This window comes from Gadus morhua, chromosome 7 (assembly GCF_902167405.1).
Source record: "Gadus morhua chromosome 7, gadMor3.0, whole genome shotgun sequence".
NCBI lineage: Eukaryota > Metazoa > Chordata > Actinopteri > Gadiformes > Gadidae > Gadus > Gadus morhua.
This window is the reverse complement of record NC_044054.1, coordinates 5,861,115-5,881,728: the sequence shown is the minus strand read 5'-3', so window position 1 is coordinate 5,881,728 and position 20,614 is coordinate 5,861,115. Positions and strand designations below refer to the sequence as shown.

Genomic DNA, 20,614 nt, shown 5'->3' with positions numbered 1-20,614 from the left:
ATGATTGATAGTCATGTTTAACCATACTTAAGTGTCAAATAATGGCGTACATGCATTTCGACGTATTCCCTGCTGACAGTCTGGGGTGGCTGTGCAGAGCGCTAAACACTCGGGACAACGATTGCGATTCACTTGTTCACATTTCCGGGAAACATCTACGTAGACGTACTCCCGCCACGCCCCCATATGCCTGGTCAAATCCGCCCGCATGCACGCTCCAAGAAAGGTAACCAATCACAAAGGAGTTGAGTTGGCAGGAGGGGGGCGAGGGGGCGGAGAAGGACGAAACGGAGCGTTGACAGAGAAGGCTGAAAGCACCCAGATGAGAGGAAGAGTTTCCCGAAAATCTACACCGTTTTTTGTGTATGGTTAAACATGACTATCAATCATAACGTTTATAGGTCATAAAAGTCGAAAAGCATAATAGGTCCCCTTTAAAGGTGGCATATTATACCACCAGGTGTGAGTGTGATTAGCCGTTACAAGCTATTTTATAAACTGCCTATTCTGACATCACAAGTGGGCGTGTCCCCCTAGATGTATGCTGGAAAGATCAGTGTACAGGCCTAACCAGTGGACTGTAGAAAACGTTGCTCATCTATATCCATCACATCTAGGTGGGAACGCCTACTCACCTTCAGTATCATTTGGAAAATTTAAGGTATGCAAAATATATTTAATACAAAAACAGCCCAATGGTTATGGTCAGCTGTTTATTTCATTTGATAAAAAAGCTGTTTAAAGTTAAAACGTGGTGTTTTCTGACAATTTAGGATTATTTCATAATGTTATGCTTAAAATAGACACTCAAATCAGATCACAATATAAACTAGGAAATATATTCAAGAGATGGACAAATTATTATAAAACTACCACACTATTCAAGTACTGAAATACAATTCCACACAGTCTAACACACAGACAGACACACACAGTCTCCCACACACACTTTCAGCTCAGCCAGGTGTAGTTGTAGTTGCTCATATGCAGTTGCCTCAGGGAAGTCTTTCCCAGAGTTGGGGGCTGCTGGAGCTGCTGCACACTGGTGGGGTGGAGGCCGCAGGAGGCCAACTCAGCACCCTCAGCCTCACCCACCTGGAGAGGGAGGGAGATAAGAACTTTATTTCATCCCATCTACGAGCAATTGACTGGTTACAGCATCCCATGGAATTTAAAAAAATGCAGTAATAAAATAAATAAAGTTATAGTGTGTCCAGCAAACATACATAAACACTGATTACAATGCCATAGGGGCAGATACACATAGGGCATGCCTAACGCCGCGTTCACACTGCATCTGTCCGTCGACGGATCTCATTGACTTTGCAAGGGGCGCTCTCGAAATGCATTGTGGGTCCGTCTGTTCAGTCGGTTCCGTTGCCTGCGTCCAAAAGTTGAGAAATGTTCAACTTTTCAGGCAGACACGGATCCGTCGGCTAATCAGATCGCGTTATGCAAATATATGCAAATACAATGGCCAATGAAATTGCCTTTGTAATACAACCCGGACGGAATTGGATATGCCAAAAAAAAAACAATACCTCCGTCATCCGTCGACGGATATGTGCAGTGTGAAAGTGGCTTAAGGGTTAGACAACAGCTGAGGGTTAGGGTTAGGGTAAGATTCCTTCAATAAAGAATAAGTACTGGAGCAGGTGCACTTTCCACTTTCAGTGGACATTTTTTTCCACTTTTAGTGGAAAGTGCAAATTATTTACAGTGATTAATGATGAGTGATAGCACCATGTTTCATACAATTTACATTAACTGCATCTAGCAGACGCTTTTATCCAAAGCGACTTACAACGGTGAATGCACACATTCACCGTTTTCACCGCACACACCGACGGCGGAGTCGACCCCTCAGGGCGACAGCCAGCTGGTCAGGAGCTCAGCGTGAGGCGTCTTGCTCAGCAACACCTCGACACCCAGCTAGGAGGAGCTGGGGCTCCAACTAGCAACCTTCTGGTTACCAGCCGTCCCGCTCTACGTCCTGAGCTAAGCCGAACGCATATAACAGTTGTGTTACAGAGTCTTATGGGAGATGGACTAAAAGACTTTTAAGAATTCATTCTTACATGCTGGGTGTAATAGTCTCCTCCTAATGGAACTACTTTACTACTACCCTCAATATTAAAGAGGGAGGGAGATGAAGACATGCCCCCACTGGATGCGTTCAGAAGAGGATTATATGTTTTATTTTCGAAGTGGTCGATCCACACAGTACTGATCTGTAGGCCAGGGTTTCTCACAGCGCTTTACAGCTTAAGCAACACACGGCTGCCAACGTAACTACCTCTTCCATTTTTTTTTATAATAATAGTTAGTTTAGAATACTTTAAAAGTTGAAATTGCATTCAATATATGACTGCTCTTGTTCCTATTATTCTGACACTGCTGTTCAGGCACGTTATTTATCTTTATAGTTAAAATTTCACATAATAATATACTGTTATTTTGAAAAGCTGCTTTACTAATTATATATTATTGTTTAATAAATAGCTGTTGAATATAGTAGTCTAGTCTATCGCACAAAACAAAACGTTTTCGCTCTTCTTCCCCACTGCGAAAAGTTATATATCGGGTCACTTTTAGGCAAATGCACGCTTGCAGACGCCTCCAGCGACGCGATTGGTTGAAACAAAACACGAAGCGGGGAAGAGAAAGCGAAATTTCGGACCAAAAGCGAAACTTCGATCGGACGGACGGACCCTGAAACGTGCTTGGTGTTTGGCGTGGCCAAAGCCGGTCCTTACTGAATCGCGGGCGGTGTGTGTGTTGAGGACGGCGGTGGGGGCGTGGGTGTAGAGCGCAGCGGAGAAGCCCCCTCGCTGGGCAGGGCGAAGGAGGCGGGTCACAGCGTGCAGCGAGGAGGGGAGGATGGGGCCTGGAGAGGAGGGGGGGGACATGTTAAACTCAACTATATTAGTAAGGCCCTGAATCACAAGTACAGTCTCAAAGGGCGAAGCGGGCAGTGTGTTTATGGCGGCCCCCCTGACCCTAGCCCCTCTCCCTGTCTCTCCCCTCTCTGTTTCTCCCCCCTCTCTCTCTCTGTCCCTTCCCCCTCTGTCTGTCTGTCCCTATGTCCGTCTGTCTGTCCCCCCCCTCTCTCTCTCTCACCTGTGAGCTCCAAACTGCAGACGTCCTGGAAGGTGGATCGCACCTGGGTCTTCACGTTGACGCTGCGCGCCTTGGAGGGGGTGAGAGGGTGAGAGAGTGAGGGGGTGAGAGGGAGTGAGAGTGACAGGAAAGACAAAAGATGGAAAATGAATCTTTTCATCATAGAAGTAATGGGAGAATCCGTTGCTTTGAACGGAATCAAAACACATTTAAAAAAACGTAAAACAGTTGAACGTGTGAATGAGTGAAAAAAACAAAGATAGCGTTGCCTCCCTCTCCCTCTCCTCACTCCCCCCTCCTCCCACCTTGAGGGTCATCATGCTGGCTCCCTTGAAGGCGTTTGGGGCCAGCAGGGTGGGGGGCAGGCCGGCCTGGGACCCCGACACCGCCACCAGGCTCTTGCAGTTGATGAGGAAGTTGATGAGGGTGAAGGTGTGTGGACCCTCGACACGGACCACCGAGTCCGGCAGGTGGTCCAGGGAGACGGCGTGGCGGTCCTTACGCCTGATTAGACAGGAGGAAGGATACACATTTAGGTTAGACCAATGGGACACACGAGCGAGCGAGCGAGCGAGCGAGAGAGAGAGAGAGAGAGAGAGAGAGACGATCCTTACGCCTGATAGGACCAATGGAACGAGAGAGAGACAGAGAGTTAAAGAGAGAGAGACACTCACATTGTGACGTTTGATTTTAAACGCATTCATTTTATTTTATTCTGAATTAAACAACATGAATAATAGAAAAACGTACAGCTGGATGGAGAGACCGTCGGGCTTCTTGATCTTGTCTTGGACGCCCATCTCCATCAGCCACGAGAAGCCCCCGTCGTCGTCTTCATCGTCATCGTCGTCGACGTCGTCGTTATGGCAACCGCCTCCCGCCGCCCCCCGTTGTTCAGACTTCTCCCCGTCAATGACGACCTTTTCACCCCGGTCCCCTGACCTCGACTCTGAGGACCTGGAAGAGAATCAATGAAACACATCCAATGTTGAGGGGAGACTGGGTGACCTTTGACCTCTGAGGGTTCAAGAGAAGGAGTGTGAGAGGCAGAGAGAGAGAGAGGTAGTGACGGAAAGAGGGATGAGAGACACAGAGAGAGACAGAGCGAGATAGAGGGACAGGAGGGAGGAATAGAGAGACAAAGAGAGACAGAGAGAGGAGGGGAAGGGGAGAGAGAAAGACAGAGAGAAAGAGAGAGACATAGAGACTGAGAGAGAGACAGAGACGTACTCTGTGTTGTCTTTGGGGGTTTTGTTGTGGTGCCGCTCTTTGCTCTTCTTGTGCTCCTCCACTAGGGGCAGCGTGAACTCAATACCTGGAGCAGCAGGAGAAGGAGCCAAGGGTCAACAACAACAACAACAGCTTACCTGTGGGGTGTTCCACAAAGCCGGTTTTATCACATAACCGGGTAAGTTAACCCAGGGTTTGCTGTAACCCTAGGTTTTCCGTTCCAAAAGGATCACGGTACGTTAGTTGCTATAGCAACATATGCTCTGAATCAAACCTGGTCGGACCAGGTTTTGCGCAGGTTAAGTTTGAAACATAACCCGGTTTTGGGTATTTCAACCGGCGTTCACCGCAGATTTCATGTGTTCACAATGGCATGCCCTTTTGATGAGAGAACTGCTGATATCAGAGCGCAAATTATATGTGCAATCCACCGGGAGCGATTGATAAGACCACGGCTCGACATCTTGGCATATTGGATGACTTTTTGCTGGAGTGGAGAGATATAGATTCTCGCGCAAATCTTTAATATATTTAAATAGCCTTACACAGCCAACACTACCATTCGAGGACCTGGCCTCAGTTCACTCCAGACTATTTGCGTAGCCCTCCGTTTTTTTCAAAGGGTAGTTTTATCTAGGCTATAATGCTGGAGATGCTGAGCACATCACAGTCGTTTCAGATGACCCATCCAAGATTTGTGTCGGCCTCCTATCATACAAAGAGCAATATTGTCTGAGTACTATGCCGAGAGGCATTTACAGCATAAAGTATAAAATAGTCCTAACGGACTTGCATCCACTGGAGAATGTTCGATCGTAGCCGGCGGCTTCATTACAAGCACTGATCCATCTTGATCTGTGAAGTTGATGAATTGTCACTTTTAGGTTTTCTACCTAGTTACCAAAAAAAAAACATTTGGAATAGTATGCGCTGTGGCAAGCACACGGTTTGCATGTGTTACTTCGAAGGCAAAAAAATCTAAAATACAAGAAAACACCAAAACCTACATTCAACCAGTGTGGGGTATGGCCCATGACTCTCTGAGGTGGTAGGTACCTCCAGGTACCCCCTCCATGCCAGGGCGCCCTGAATTTATGTTATTAACAGCTCCTCCACCGGGGTCAAGACAATTTGAGGGCCAGATCCAGTCTGCCGACTGTCGGCCTTTTCACGATTGGCTTAAAAAAATGGCTTATTTAAATTTATACCAATACGATGGTGGGAAAAGCTTACCAGTTTGTATGTTTTTTATACTTCATTTTTATACTTGATCCTCTGACCGCTTGGAAGCAATCGGAGTACATATTGTTTTAGAAGAAAGGGGTTATGTGGTAGGATCTTTAAGAATGCTTAACTGGGATATTTATATATTCATGGCTCAAATATTAAGGATCATGCTTTTGACGTGTAACTAACGCATTTACGCGGTCAGCGATCCGCTGCCAGGCTTTGGCTCTCCGGGTTCCAGAGGTTTTAGCGTTCCCTTTTCTTGTGATAATGTCCTTCTCCTCGTCATAGCTCTCCAGGAGAACCTGGAGTTCCATTTCATTGAAATAAGCGGCCCGTTTCGCCATATCGATCAGGGTTTCCATGATTGAACTAATGCATAACCGCTGCTGTGGAACCGAATACTCTGGGGTGGTCGGCACAGGGTCAATCAACCTAGAGTTCAGCGTTAACTCAGTGTTTGTTAAACCTCCGTTCGTGGAACACCCCTCTGGAGAACCCAAACAGTCGTATGTCCTTGCAGATCTACCTCAAAAACACAGCCAGCTCTGCACCTTAAAATGGCTGCACCTTAAAATATTATACCCCCAGGTGTGCTGGGTAGATCAGTCTACCAGCCTACCCAGTGGACTGTAGCAAACGTTGCTCATCTATCCGTCATACATCTAGTTGGACACGCCCACCTGTGATGCCCACGTTCAAAATGGCTTGTAACGGCTTATCACACTCACACCTGGTGGTATAATATGTCCCCTTTAAAGTTAGGGTGAGGATCAGAGATCCGATTGAATAACGTGTGTGTGTGTGTGTGTGTGTGTGTGTGTGTGTGTGTGTGTGTGTGGTGTGTGTGTGTGTGTGTGTGTGTGTGTGTGTGTGTGTGTGTGTGTGTGTGTGAGAGAGAGAGACTGCTGTGGAGTTGGGGGGGCTTACCCTCAGCTCTCATGGCCTCTCGCAGCCCCCTGGTGGTGGGGGAGAGCAGTGCAGTGATGGAGTCGGCGCCACTCAGACCGGCTGCTCTGAACAACACCGTGAACTGGGGATGCACAAAGAAATTAACTACGAGTTGTATCCGACTCTTTTCATAATAATTTATCAGACTATTCTTTGAATAATATATCGGACTCTTTCGAGAATAATATATCAGACACTTAGAATAATGTATCGGACTATTGTTAGAATAATATATCAGACTCTTTTTATAGCACAGATTATGTGGTGCATGACGGAAGTAAGAGACCATATGGGATACCAAAGTGGATGAAACACAAATGTGCACAAACACACACACACACACACAATAACATCCACACGCAATTACAAATGAAACACAAATCTTACTTTGTCTACACAACAGAACATGGGGGGGGGGGGGGGTTACACACACAGTTACAACTTCGACACAGTCTGCCACACACATGCAGTTACAAATAGAACACACAAAACTTTACTTAGCAAGCTTGTCCTCACAACACACCATACAGTCGTGTCACAAACACCTACCTGATAGGAGCAGAGGTAGAAGTAGGGACAGAGTCTGGCCTTCAGCAGACTGTAGAGCGAGGACAGACTGGCAGACCTTCAGCGGGAAACACACACGGACACCAAGACAGGAGGGCCACGTTCATGAGTAAAGCATTCTGATTAATGTAGGAATATCACACCCAAACGTGTGTGTGTGTGTGTGTGTGCGTGTGCGTGTGTGCATTGAGGTGGCCTGTTGCTTTGATTTGTATATGGACACCTGTTACTATAAGTTACTGAATTACTTATTGCCAAAGTTTTGCTCTGCTTCAGCCACCAGAGGTAGCATGCAAATCTGGAGACAAAGATGTTTTATTTATCCATAAGTGTTCAGTGTTATATATTAACTTATCATTTACGTATTGTAAAGTCACGTAAGCTTGATGAACCTGTTACATTATCAATCTTGCTCCCCAAAATGTTTGGATCCAAATAAAAGCATTTACATATGTATTATGGCCCCCATTGCACTCTTGTACACCTATGTAGTTTCCAGCTAGAACAGTCATGTACCACATTATTATTATTATATTTCTCCCTCCCCCCCCTCTCTCTCTCTCTCTCTCTCTCTCTCTCTCTCTCTCTCTCTCTCTCTCTCTCCTCTCTCTCTCTCTCTCTCTCTCTCTCTCTCTCTCTCTCTCTCTCTCTCTCTCTCTCTCTCTCTCTCTCTCTCCTTGTGTTAGCGGCACTGGCGTCGATGTATGCATGGGTGAATGCGTGGATGAATGGTTGTATGTGTGGATGAATGGGTGTGTGTGAATGTGAGGCAGTATTGTACAGCGCTTTGACCGGCCACTGGTAAGAAAAGGCCGGTATAAAGTCAGTAATTCGTTCATTCATGAGCAGTACCATTCGCTCATGAGGCTCTGCTGCAGTACCGGATCCTGAGCCCAGGGGGTGCTCTTTCCTGAGAAGCTGCGCTCTGCGTTGATGCGAGGGAACAGCGACAGCCAGGGCAGGGAGGGGTGCTGCCAGTACACCAGGCTCTGCTGGAAGGCGCAGCGCAGCTCCGAGCACGACCGCGGCTCCTGGGAACACAGAGAGGTGCATTGTGGGACTGTTTTTCGGGATTTTGAGAGATCTGAATCCTGCGGGAGTCGGCGGTCCGTTTCTTGCTGCGGATCAGTCTGACCTCGAGCCTTAGCTCTGATTTGAGCAATCAGAGCTAAGATTTGACCAATCAGAGCTAAGGGGATGGATATACGGATTGTGGAGGAACAGTCTGTCGCAGACTGCATTAAAAAAACAAGGTTGGCTTCGCTCAGGAGGTAAAGCGAGTTGACCGCTAGTTGGATCCCCGACTCATCCTAGCGTAGAGTGTCAAGGTGTCCCTGAGCGAGACACCTCACACTGACTGCTCCTGACGAGCTGGCTGTCACCCTGAGGGGTCGACTCCGCCTTCGGTGAGTGAATGTGTGTATTAACCGTTGTCAGTCGCTAACGCCTTAACTGTAAATGTAATGGTAGAGAACCAAAAATGATCATATATCATCAGATATATTCAGGGGCAGTTGGCTAGGAACCAATATTCTCACAGATCATTTTGCTCCCCAATAACTGACGAATGGCGTGGCCATTCGTCAGTTGTAGCATCACTTATTATCCACCCCAAAAAGTCTGTACTAAAGCCCAGCTGATACTGGTTTTAAGGGGGAGATGTCGATATTCGGGAGTACATTTTTTCTTAGATGTTTTCAAATCGGCAAACCTATCCGCCGATCCCAACAAAACTTTCAGAAAATTGACAGAAAGATTTGGCCCACCAATCTGTCGGGCTGTGGTCGTCGGTACCTGCATGCTGTGTGTAAATAAATAAATCGACACCATTTCGCAAGATTTCAAATCTGCAAACGAAATTGTGATGTAATTGAAAGCAATAAGCAAATTACAAAGGCTGCGATTTGTTACCGTTAGTGACTCAAAAAAGTGAGATCAATAAGACTTTTTTTTCTTTCACAATTCAATAGTTAAATAAATATGTTATAATATCAATTAATCTCAATACAACGGCCTGGCCTAAAGGGAAGAGCATTTTATATGTTGACTGCTTCCAGTGTTGTGTTGGTCATACTAAAGAATAAATTATTGCATGTTTAGTGAATAATACAGAACATAAAGAACTTAATGAATTAAAAATAAACGCTGATTAAATTGCAATTCCAATATTGGTCTAAATAATCGGAATTCGATTATTGCCCCAAATCGTTCAGCCCTAGTCGTTACCTGTATGCTGTGTGTAAATAAATAAATAAATCTGCTCCATTTCGGAAGTCTTCAAATCCTATCCAGATATATCTGTGATGGAATCATCCGATAAATTCGGCCCTTCTGTCCATCACTAGGGCTGTGTTGGTCGGTACCTGCATGCTGTGTGGGATGGCTGAGTGCTGGGCCCGGCAGTGCTGAGCGAGGCCGGCAGCCTCCTCCTGGGCCTTGGGTTTCTCGGCCCAGGAGAAGGCCAGCGGGGAGGTGAAGAGGACGCGGGTCTTGAGGCTCCAGTCCGCGGGGTACTCCACGCAGACAGGGGGCGCTAAGGAGGCCTGGCTGCGGGAACTTGGGCTCTGAAAGCGTTTCAGGGGAGGGGTGGGGGGGTTGAGAGATTTTATTTTTTTAATTCTACAGTAAAGTATTAAAGGTAACAAAGTTACAATTGAAAACCTGACTCACTATAAAGCTGATTTCCAGCAGGTTCCTGTTCTGCAGTACATATAACAGAAACAAGGCACATCAAATGTCAAATATATATTCAGCACATAACAGGAACAAAGCATGTCCGAAATCAGTAGGACAATTACATAGGCAACAAACAGATGTTATAGGTCACGCTAGTTGCTTCTGGAGCTGGGGCCTCTGAAAGTTTTTCAGAGGAGAGAGATGGTGTATGGGTCATGGTAGTAGTCAGTGTTTCCCACAGTAGGGATGGGCGATATGGCCTAAAATCCATATTGCGATATACATTGCAACCTATTGCGATAACGATATATCACGATATATAAATCATAATAGAACCATTTCAGAACAGGTTACATAGACTCTAAGGAAAGCCAAACTGCTAAATGTATAAAACAAAAGAAAGAAACTTAGTATGTCGTTTTGAGAACATTTATTGTGCAAAACTGTAATCATACAACATAATGTTGTAGCTGCATAGACTTTAACAAAGAAAAAAATCTTCTGTGCAATGACGTATACTTCTCTTAATTAAATTAAAACTGGTGGTGTCTTGTTAATAAAGAAACGGATACTGTGAATTAGGGAAATACATCCAGTATTAGGCATGGCTATTTTAAATGAAGAAAAATCTTCCAAGTGTGTGGCAACAGATACTTGATATGAAAGTGCAAAGTGAACGCATACAATTTTAAAATGAATATGAAATGAGCGCAATCACCAGCTCCTCCGTTTCGCTTTCAGCCATATTTGCTTAGATGACGACGATGCGTTGAAGCCGGTTGCAGCTCATGGCTCTTTAAATTTCGCGGGTCGCGGACGATGCGTTGCAACCGGTTGCAACCGGTTGCAGCTCGTGGCTCTTTCAATTTTGCGGGTCGCGGATGATGCAATGCAGCTGGTTGCAGCTCGTGGCTCTTTTTAAATTTCGCGGGTCGCGGACGATGCGTTGCAGACGGTTGCAGCTCATAGCTCTATCCATGACCCGCTCTTTATATTTCGCGGGTCATGGATAAATCGCGTCAAACATGCATTATCGCGATAGAGCAATATAACTAAAATCTCTATCGCAGACCATTTTTTATCGTTTATATCGTATATCGTTTATATCGCGCATTCCTATCCCACAGCACTTTAAAGTTTAGGCGGCCACCTAACGCCTTCTGTTCTGAACCTCCCTAGGTTAACCCATTCCCCGTATAAATGTACTTATTGTAAGTCGCTTTGGATAAAAGCTTCTGCAAATGTCCTCAATTTAATCGATAGGGTCTTCTGCTCCCAGGCCAAAGGTTCCAAGTTCGATAAAGCATAAACTCAATGACTTCACAGTTATTTAATGGGGGGATTTTAAGACATTGATTTTGACAATCAGAGGAAGCATTCAACAGATTTGGGATCGACAGATTAGGCCGATGCCGATAACGATTTCGTTTCATCAGCCTTAGCCAATGACCAATACTGCTTTTCTTCTCTCAATTTACATAATAAAAAATACTGATGAGAAAAATATCTTACAAGTCTCAATTTAAAAAATGAACATTTATTGAACTGTCTGTCAGTAAATCATGCCAGGAAAATTAAGTAATATATTTTTTTAAAGAAATCTGTAAACGTAAAAAATATATGCAAATATCGGCCCGATATATCGGTCGATCAACAAAACAGATACAGACCTTTGGCAACGGTATCTTCTCCGCCTCCTCTTCCTCGTCAAACAAGGAGTCTTCTTCTGAGAAGTCCAGACGCTTCTGAGAAGGGAGAACGAGATGTTAGGAAAAATAATGTGATGGAGTGATCACAAAATCCATCACACCCGCAGCATTATTGTTCTTTTTTTTTTACTAATTTGCATTATGTCTACATTACTATATATATATATATATATATATATATATATATATATCATTTGTAACGAGGAGTACTCGAGTAATCGATTCCTCACACCCATCCCTACTATGTAAGAGGATATTGTTGTAATACCATGGTCCATAGTTTCGGTTGTGTGGGGTCTTCAGCATCAACTTAGAAATTCTTCAAAAAATAAGAGGAGATATATTTTTCGAAAGTTAAAGGTTGTAGTAAGACCATATAGAGGCCATGGAACAAGTTGTGGGGCTCTACAGTCAACAATGGCGACTCTATTGAAATTGTTGCCAAACAAAAAATCCTTAAAAATAAGAAGAGATATATTTTTCCAAAGTAAAGGTTGTAGTAAGACCATAGAGAGGCCATGCCTATATGGAACACGTTTTGGAACTCTAGATTCAACAATGGCGACGCTATTGAAATTGTTGCCAAATAAAAATTCCTCAAAAACAAGTGGCGATACATTTTTCAAAAGAAAAGGTTGTAGTAAGACCATATAGAGGCCATGCCTTTATGGAGCAAGTTTTGGAGCTCTAGAATCAACAATGGCGACGCTATTGAAATTATTGCACACAAAAATTCCTTAAAAATACGAGTAGATACACGTATTTTTCCAAAGTAAAGGTTGTAGTAAGACCATATAGAGGCCATGCCTTTATGTAGCAAGTTTTGGGGCTCTAGATTCAACAATTCATACGGTTCATCTACGTCACGTTTTCTGGAACGCCGCCATTTGCACGACCGATCTCGCCAAGTATGGCCGCCCACACCGCTCATCTGAATGTTAGAGAGAGACAGAGATTTTAGGCTTGGATCCTTATTTGTTACCCCTGGTTTTTTTTAGTCCATTAGTATCGGCCTCACGCTTGCCTCAAATCAATCTTCATGACATATATATTTATTTAGTCCACAACCCCTCCCCAATACAGTGGAGATATCTTGAAAGCGTTCAAGAGCACTGATGCCTACCAATATGCTGTGGCTGGATGGGTGAAGGACGCTAAAGTGAGGCACTTGGCCACCAATAATCTATATCTGATAATGGCAAAGTTAAGTACTATATATTTGTGTCTTCTTGTGAACAGTTTGTGGTGGGTTACTATCATTGATTGTTGAAATCAGTCATCAAATCATAGACGATAATTTCGCCGGGGACGCTTGGGACAAGTGTTCTTCAAGATTCATTTTGTACCCACAACAAAACCCGATTTGAATTATTATGGATTATTTTGGACAATGAATGAGGTATTAATACCAATACTCTTTGGCTCGGACGATGTCAACATTAGCTATTGAAATTGCGCTCAACAAAAAATCCTTACAAATAAGCGGAGACATATTTTTCAAAAGTAAAGGTTGTAATAGGAGGACCATATAGAGGCCTTGCCTATCTGGAGCAAGTCTTGGGGCTCTAGAGTCAATAATGGCGACGCTATTGAAATTTGACCATTGTGGTCGTTTTCAGTTTTGCACTTTGCAGACGGTCCCTAAGCTTGCGGCTGAAAGCCGACAGCTCATGGAAGCCAATGCAATTCACCGTTCTCTAAAGACGGCTCGTTTGGATGAAAACAAGGTTGTAGCTGGTTCTCTAAGTCAGCCTTTCTCAAAGTGGGTGCCGCGGCACCCTGGGGTGCCCCGTGACTGTGTCAGGGGTGCCGCCAAAAAATTACGTATTCTGACATTTAATTAAAAAAAAAAAAAAAAGATCTGACATTTCATATATGACATATATGAATAAATTGAATACATAAATACATTCTTTCTTACATATGTACGAAAGAATGCCGTGTTAATAAAATTACACCACGGCATTCAATATCCACAGACATGTCATTGAATACAGTGTGTGTGTGTGTGTGTGTGTGTGTGTGGTGTGTGTGTGTGGGTGTGTGTGTGTGTGTGTGGTGTGTGTGTGTGTGTGTGTGTGGTGTGTGTGTGTGTGTGTGTGTGTGTGTGTGTGTGTGTGTGCGCGCGCGTATGGCACGGATGGAAACAAGCACTATGATGGAAAAACATTCCTGCTATCTCTGCACTTCATTTGAGTTCTCCTGGTCTCAATTTGTTGGGTTCTTGTATTGCCTGTGTTGCTGTATAGCTTGGGCGATCCACCTCTTATGGTTTTATGGCATTTGTGTCTCTGATTTATTGTTTTGTGAAGCACTTTGTAAACCTGTGTTTTTAAAGGTGCTATAAAGTTGCTATGAAGTTGTTATTATTATTAATATTTACAGTTGTATTATGCTCTGTTCATTACTGTCCTGTCTAAATAAACAGGACATTTGCATTTACGTTTAGGCTATGCAGTGTCGTTTTTAATCATATTTTACACTGGGGTGCCTTGAGATTTTATGCACTTTTGAAAGGTGCCCTGGCTGAAAAAAGTTTGAGAAAGGCTGCTCTAAGTTACTACATTTAGCTAGAGGTGTCATTTGTGTCGCAACGATGTTTCAGTGATCTATTGAACCGCAAACTCCGAATCTGCCAATTTCTTTCCAACTTGACGGAAGTCAATATCTCTGCTGTGGTCATCTTTCGTGTGTTATTGTTCAATGGGTTTCACCAAATAAATATATTCCATTGATATATTTAGCACCTTAAACTGTCTAGTTTTAACTTTTGACCGTTTTTTCATGCTGTTTGATGTTTGAATTAGGATTGCTTACTACTCATTTTCTCTTAACTCTGTGTTATATCATATTTCATATATCTACGCGTGACGTAAATGGATGATCTTTTCACATATTTATAAATTTGCCTTTACAATGTTTTAATATGAAAACAATAATATCCTTTAACAAGACACATTTATAATGCAACATTGAATGGGGAGACATTTTAAGATTATTTTAAATTGAATTCACCTTGCTGAAGGTATGTTGCATCACCTGCAGCTGCGCCTCCACCAAGCTGTCACTCAAAAGCAGAACCTTATTTGGTGACAACTCGCCATCCGCCATCTTTGAAGTCCCTCCGTCCATAATCTTTGTATTTTCCGCTACCCCAAGAACAACACTTTCCGTATATTCTTCCTTTTCATCATCATTGTAAATAATAAGTCTTTTCTTCGCGCTGTTGCACGTATTTTCAATACTGGCGAATGGGTTCCGGCGTTTCACCCCTCCGCCGGAACGGTTCTGGAGGGTCAGCAGCGGGCCCGGGGAGAAGGGCCGGACGCACTCAGTCGAGGGGTCGCTGTCCCCGGGTACGAACGCGGCGGCGCCCCGTTGACTGGAACAGGACCCCTGGCTCTCACCCTGCGTTCTCTTCCGCCTCAGTCGCATTATCTCCGCCGGTCGCTTGAAGCTGGGCGAATAGCCCGGTTGTTGTGACATGTTTTTGATGTCAATCTACGTTATTCTGCCCGAAATGCAGTGTAAAAAGTACGGGGCTGAAAGAAGCTGTTGTGTATAGCTCCCATGAACGAATGAATTTGGCGCGTAACGCGATGACGTCAGCGTCCAGCGTAGTGACATTAAACGCGTCACGGACGGAGGAAAAAAAACGACGCGATGTAGTCATCCCTTTTGTTAGAGTTTGACAAAGCAGGCATTTGATATTGTTTAAGATTAAAAGATTTGGGTAAGGGTAACGGTTAAACCTTACCCTATTTATACATTTGTATTTGTAATACATACAAATATCAAATTATTAAATACTCAATAGAAAGTCAAATGTGGATAAGAGTGTACAAAAAGTCCAGTATCTCCTTTAAACAGATAAATTGAAGATACACACACACTCTCTCTCCCTCTCTCTCTCTCTCTCTCTCTCTCTCTCTCTCTCTCTCTCTCTCTCTCTCTCTCTCTCTCTCTCTCTCTCTCTCTCTCTCTCTCTCTCTCTGCCCAGGATTACAGGTGGAAAATAGCAGTTTGCTAAAACCTGGTACAATGCATCTCTCCTTGCTCTAAACAAGGTTAATATTTCTTTTGGACATTGTCCCTGTTCAAATAAAGTTACATTACATTTCTCTCAATTCAATTCAATTCGAAAAGCTTTATGTTTATTGTGGTAAACCAAACAGTGTTGCCAAAGCATTACAGTGTTACAAATATTATGTATAATAACAAAAGAGAACGTCAGAACAATGTGTACAGATAACAACCCATAACAATATAAGATAACATACAGATGTACGTACATATATAAATAATAGTAATAGTATAGTAAAATTAAATGAATGCAAAGAGAAGCTACATAAAAAACGTTATGAATAATCATTAAAATAAGACAAAATAAAACAGTGAGGCCTTGTGTAGAATGTCATCCTCTCATGTTGGGGCGAGCTGAAATAAACTGTCCTGCGAGGACGGAGCTCACTTTTCTCTCTCCCATTAATATTTTTAGTTGGTCCACATGGGAGTTTATAAAATGTGGGTGTTTTTTGCTGAATTTGCTAAAATATACTTTGCGGACATTTTTGAATTTGGGGCAGAGGAGGAAGTGCTGCTCGGTCTCTACAGCAGCTTCTTCACACTGCTGGCACAGCCGCTCCTCTTTGGGCAGTCATGATTTCCTATGTCGGCCTGTTTCTATCGCCAGGCTGGGAGTGCTCAGTCTGTACTTTGTTAACATCACTCTGTGTCTAACATCAGTCACTGTGGTCAGGTAGGGGGCCACAGTCTACTGTCTATTTAGGGCCAGATAACACTGCATTTTGCTCTGTGTTTGTGTTTTAGTGTTCCAATGGGGGAGGTAGGTTTGTTTCTGATGTTTTATAATTTGGTTGAGTCTAATTATATGTTCTTATGTGCTGGTCCTGAGGCAGAGCAGATGGGGAACCTGTCTGTGGACAGAGCCTCAGGACCAGATGAGTGAGGGGACTCCTGTTCATCTCTTGGCTTTGCAGGGCTTTGTGCTGGAAGGAGTGGGGGTCACTTTGTTTTAGATGTAGCCAATATTTAATTTATCGTTTTTGGATATTTAATAGCAGGGGATGCTGGCCTAATTCAGCTCCTGTGTACCTGCAGAATGCTTTTCCAAAATGCAGTGTTTGCATCTCTCCCTCTCTCTCTCTCTCTCTCTCCTCTCTCTCTCTCTCTCTCTCTCTCTCTCTCTCTCTCTGTCTCGCTCTCTCTCTCGCTCTTTCTCTCTCTCTCTCTCTCTCTCTCTCTTTCTCTCTCTCCTCTTTCTCTCTCTCTCTCTCGCTCTCTCTCTCTCTCCCCCCCTCCGTCTCTCACTCTCCTCTCTCTCTCTCTCTCTCTCTCTCTCTCTCTCTCTCTCTCATCTCTCTCTCTTCTCTCTCTCTCTCTCTCTCTCTCTCTCTCCCTGTCAAAGTGATTAATACCACATTATGCTAATTCTTCCACTCAATTCATGTTTTTTGTTGTTGTGTGTTTTATCTCACAGTCCACCAATCAGCGCTCATCAATCAGCCGGGGGAACGTTGGCCAGCAGAAATCAATGCGGAGTTAAAACAACCAACTGCAGCGAGGGTCGCGGTTGGTTGGTTAATTGATTAATTACGACCTCCCCACGCGAAGGGCGCTAAACCCCTCCCATTCTCCCTTCCTCGTGTGTCCAACACGTCAACACGATCTGACATTTCTTTCTCGCCCGTTTATTGGACAATCGATCAGGACATCATTGTTTTGGGAGGGAGCCATGCTATATTATACAAGTGTATATTATGCAAGTATATATATATATATATATATATATATACATATATATATATATATATAGGCCTATATATATACAGTTTAAGGACTTTCTAAGAAAGAATAGCTCGCACAAAATTAAATTATTGAATTTAGACATTTGGCTGAATTATTATATATTATTATATAGAATAACATTAAATTGAATTCAACAGGGAAATATAGGGATTATCTAATACATTTATTTCTGTCACAAATTTGACGGAACAGAAGTTCAACTAAAACCAGTTTGTAGTTCCCTTGTCCGCCATATTTGTAGTTCTTAAAAGCAGTTTTATTTTTTAATCTTATTTAGAACTGTTGATCTACCTTGCACTTACTAAGGACAGCTATTATAGATCATTTATTCTGATGTCATGTTGAGAATAATACATACTCAAATAAGGCCAGAAAAAAGGGTACCCTTTTCTACGGACATTGATTTTGTGTCTAGTTCTGTGTGATTGTTGTGTGTGGCAAATTGTGTAAATGATTAGTTCATTCATGTCGCTGCAGGTTTTGAACGGAAGAACTATTAACCGGACAAAAACACACTCAAACACACAAATATGCAAAACACACATTATGGGTGTGTTTCTGTTTGTGTCTGTGTGTGCGTGCGTCTGTTTGTGTGTGTGTGTGTGTGTGTGTGTGTGTGTGTGTGTGTGTGTGTGTGTGTGTGTGTGGTGTGTGTGTGTGTGTGTGTGTCTGTTTGTCTGTGTGTGATTCTGTGTGTGTGTGATTTTGTGTGTGTGTGGGTGTGGGTGTGTGTATGTGTGTCCTGTGTGTGTGTGTGTGTGTGTCTGTTTGTCTGTGTGTGATTCTGTGTGTGTGTGTGTGTCTGTGTGTGGTGTGATACCAGAGGAGAGTCAGGCCACAGCTTGTCCATTTGACTTTATACATTCCTTCATGATCAAGAATAGCCAAACGTGTGTATGTTTGTGTGTGTGTGTGTGTGTTGTGTGTGTGTGTGTGTGTGTGTGTGTGTGTGTGTGTGTGTGTGTGTGTGTGTGTGTGTGTGTGTGTGTGTGTGTGTTGTGTGTGTGTGTGTTGTGTGCGTGTGTTCGTTTGTGTTGGTGTGTGTGGGTATTTGTGTGTGGTTGGAATTAGTTCCGGAGAGAGAGAGAGAGAGAGAGAGAGCGAGGAGAGAGAGAGAGAGAGAGAGAGAGAGAGAGAGAGAGAGAGAGAGAGAGAGAGAGAGAGAGAGAGAGAGAGAGAGAGAGAGAGAGAGAGCTATTGGTGTAGGACAGAACGGGACAGAGTAAGGGCCCTATCTTGCATCCGGCACAATTGACTTTCTACACGGACACATGTGTCGTTGCTAGTTTGCAACTGGCGCAGAGCGTTCTTTTCCCCCCACCACCACTCGCCTGTAAATTAAGGCGAAAGGAGGAGGCGTGTTCTGGCGCAAACGTTCCCTGGTGCTATTTTTCAGTTTTAGAAAACATTTGCTGACTTTAAACCACTGACTTTAAACCAGGAAATACCTGGTTTAAAGTCAGTGGCACGTTGTTCAGATTCTATTTTAAGGGCGCATGCATAATGTTGCTTGTGCACCTCGTGCATACACTTTGCTTCTCTCATAGCCACACATTCTTGGTAAATTATTTGGGAAAGAACAGCTGATACAGCGGTAATAAGTTGTACTTTTGAATCAATGCATCTAAAACACCGTACAGCAAACACATATTTTCTTGACACAGACATCGTGTAAGCCCATAACTTTTTGGAATGACGAGTATTTGATCGTGAGAAAACATTGTTTTACCGCGAGTGAGTGCTAACAAGAATGAATGAATGCGCGCGCGTGTGTGTGTGTATGTGTAAAATAATTATTGAAAGCGGGCGCTCGTGTGTGCGTCCATCTGTTCAAAAACACGTAAACTAAACACGTAACACATAATACAGTCCATGGCAATGTATATTAAAGACATATGCATATTAGGAACACAAGTCGATAGCGATAATTACGGAAGAGGATTAGGGGCCACACATGTAAAAAAAAAATTAAGTTCTGACTTTATTCTCAGAATTCTGAGAAAAAAGTCAGATTCTGAGAATAAAGTCAGAATTCTGACATTAATCTCAGAATTCTGACATTAATCTCAGAATTCTGAGATAAAAAGTCAGAATTCTGACATTAATCTCAGAAATCTGAGATTAAAGTCAGAATTCTGACATTAATCTCAGAATTCTGAGATTAAAGTCAGAATTCTGACTTTAATCTCAGAATTCTGAGAAAAAAAATCAGAATTCTGAGAAAAAAAATCAGAATTCTGACATTAATCTCAGAATTCTGAGAAAAAAGTCAGAATTCTGACTTTAAAGTCAGAACTACGGGTATCTGTAAGGACCAACCTCTGTGGGAGAGACACTTTGCTTTATGCAGTAGGAGGAAACCTATGGAAGTCCAAGAAAGCCACAATCCGGCCCTAGAATGGCGCGGTAAAAGTGCACGTCCCATAGCCAACTCACCAAGCTCACCAAGTCCAGTATTCAGAATTCAAAGCATTTATTCACAAATACGTTCTATTTTTTTGACAAGCGGAGCCGACAGTCCTGTGCAAGTATGCACATTAGCCATGTGCGCCAAACAGAAGATAGACGCAATGTATAGAACTGATTGTTGTGCATTGTTGTGGATATGTAGGCTGGTTAGTTGTGGTTGTTTGTGGTCTTAGTGAAACAGCTTTGCCTTGGAGTTGGAGAAGTTGGAGTGATTGTGTGAATGTGCGAGAGAGAGCGCACCTGCCGTGGTGATGTTGGGCTTGTTGTTGGCTTATATGTGATCAATGATGTATCTGTCTGATCGTATTAGCTGTAGATGGATGGTTAAATAATGTCACAAGAACGGTCATACTGCAGGCTCTTATTTGCAAATGCACTGATTGTGTGCCTGTCTCCGATATGCTATATACCTGGCATTTATTCAGTTCATGTTCTTCTGAGTGCGCAAGAACTGTGCCAATTATTGTCGTGTTTGCATTGTAATGCACAACTTTGCCCCTCCCTGTTATAAAATAACGTGCATCCCAACAACTTTAGCCAATGCAGGCTCCTATTGCTATATCAGTGTGTTTAACATGTGTGCGTGTGTGTGTCTGTGTGTGTGTGTGTGTGTGCGTGTGTTTGTGTGTTGTCATGTAGGCTATAGATATAGATTGATTGTCTTGGCTTGCTTGCATCCATGAAATATTGTAATGTTATGGCCTAGCTGGCTACTGCATATCGAGAACAATCTGGGGATGAGGGCATCCCCGAATATTGACGGGTATTTCGAACACTGCCATCTCAATATATAGCCTAACATATACAAATATATCAGTGTACTAGACACAAATGTA

The 20,614-nt window shown here is 43.3% G+C and overlaps 1 protein-coding gene across 3 annotated transcripts; it reads right to left on the bottom strand.

Moving 5' to 3' along the window:
• Positions 1 to 699: 699 nt before the first annotated feature.
• On the bottom strand, positions 700 to 15,081 carry donson (DNA replication fork stabilization factor DONSON). 3 transcript variants are annotated; one of them, XM_030359920.1, is made up of 13 exons: positions 14,496 to 15,081; positions 11,442 to 11,516; positions 9,766 to 9,795; positions 9,459 to 9,659; positions 7,948 to 8,126; positions 7,078 to 7,153; positions 6,508 to 6,610; positions 4,351 to 4,435; positions 3,871 to 4,077; positions 3,426 to 3,624; positions 3,121 to 3,190; positions 2,757 to 2,887; positions 700 to 1,095 (listed from the first exon to the last, which is right to left on the bottom strand). In XM_030359920.1, exons 1-13 carry the CDS (start codon positions 14,964 to 14,966, stop codon positions 952 to 954), a joined length of 1,971 nt encoding a protein of 656 aa, XP_030215780.1. In that variant the 5' UTR covers positions 14,967 to 15,081; the 3' UTR covers positions 700 to 951. The 3 variants fall into 3 exon arrangements, with proteins under 3 accessions (XP_030215780.1, XP_030215782.1, XP_030215781.1); XM_030359922.1 differs by lacking the exon at positions 2,757 to 2,887; XM_030359921.1 differs by lacking the exon at positions 9,766 to 9,795.
• Positions 15,082 to 20,614: the final 5,533 nt, after the last annotated feature.

Bases quoted from the DNA above. Each gene is read 5' to 3' on its own strand.
- donson (XM_030359920.1), bottom strand. From the start codon at position 14,966: ATGTCACAACAACCGGGCTATTCGCCCAGCTTCAAGCGACCGGCGGAG. The intron at 9,660-9,765 runs GTGAGTCAGGTT...AAACGCTTTCAG, and splicing joins TGCTGGAAATCAGCTTTATA to AGCCCAAGTTCCCGCAGCCA. The intron at 7,154-7,947 runs GTACTGCTCATG...TTCCCGCTGAAG, and splicing joins CAGAGCCTCATGAGCGAATG to GTCTGCCAGTCTGTCCTCGC.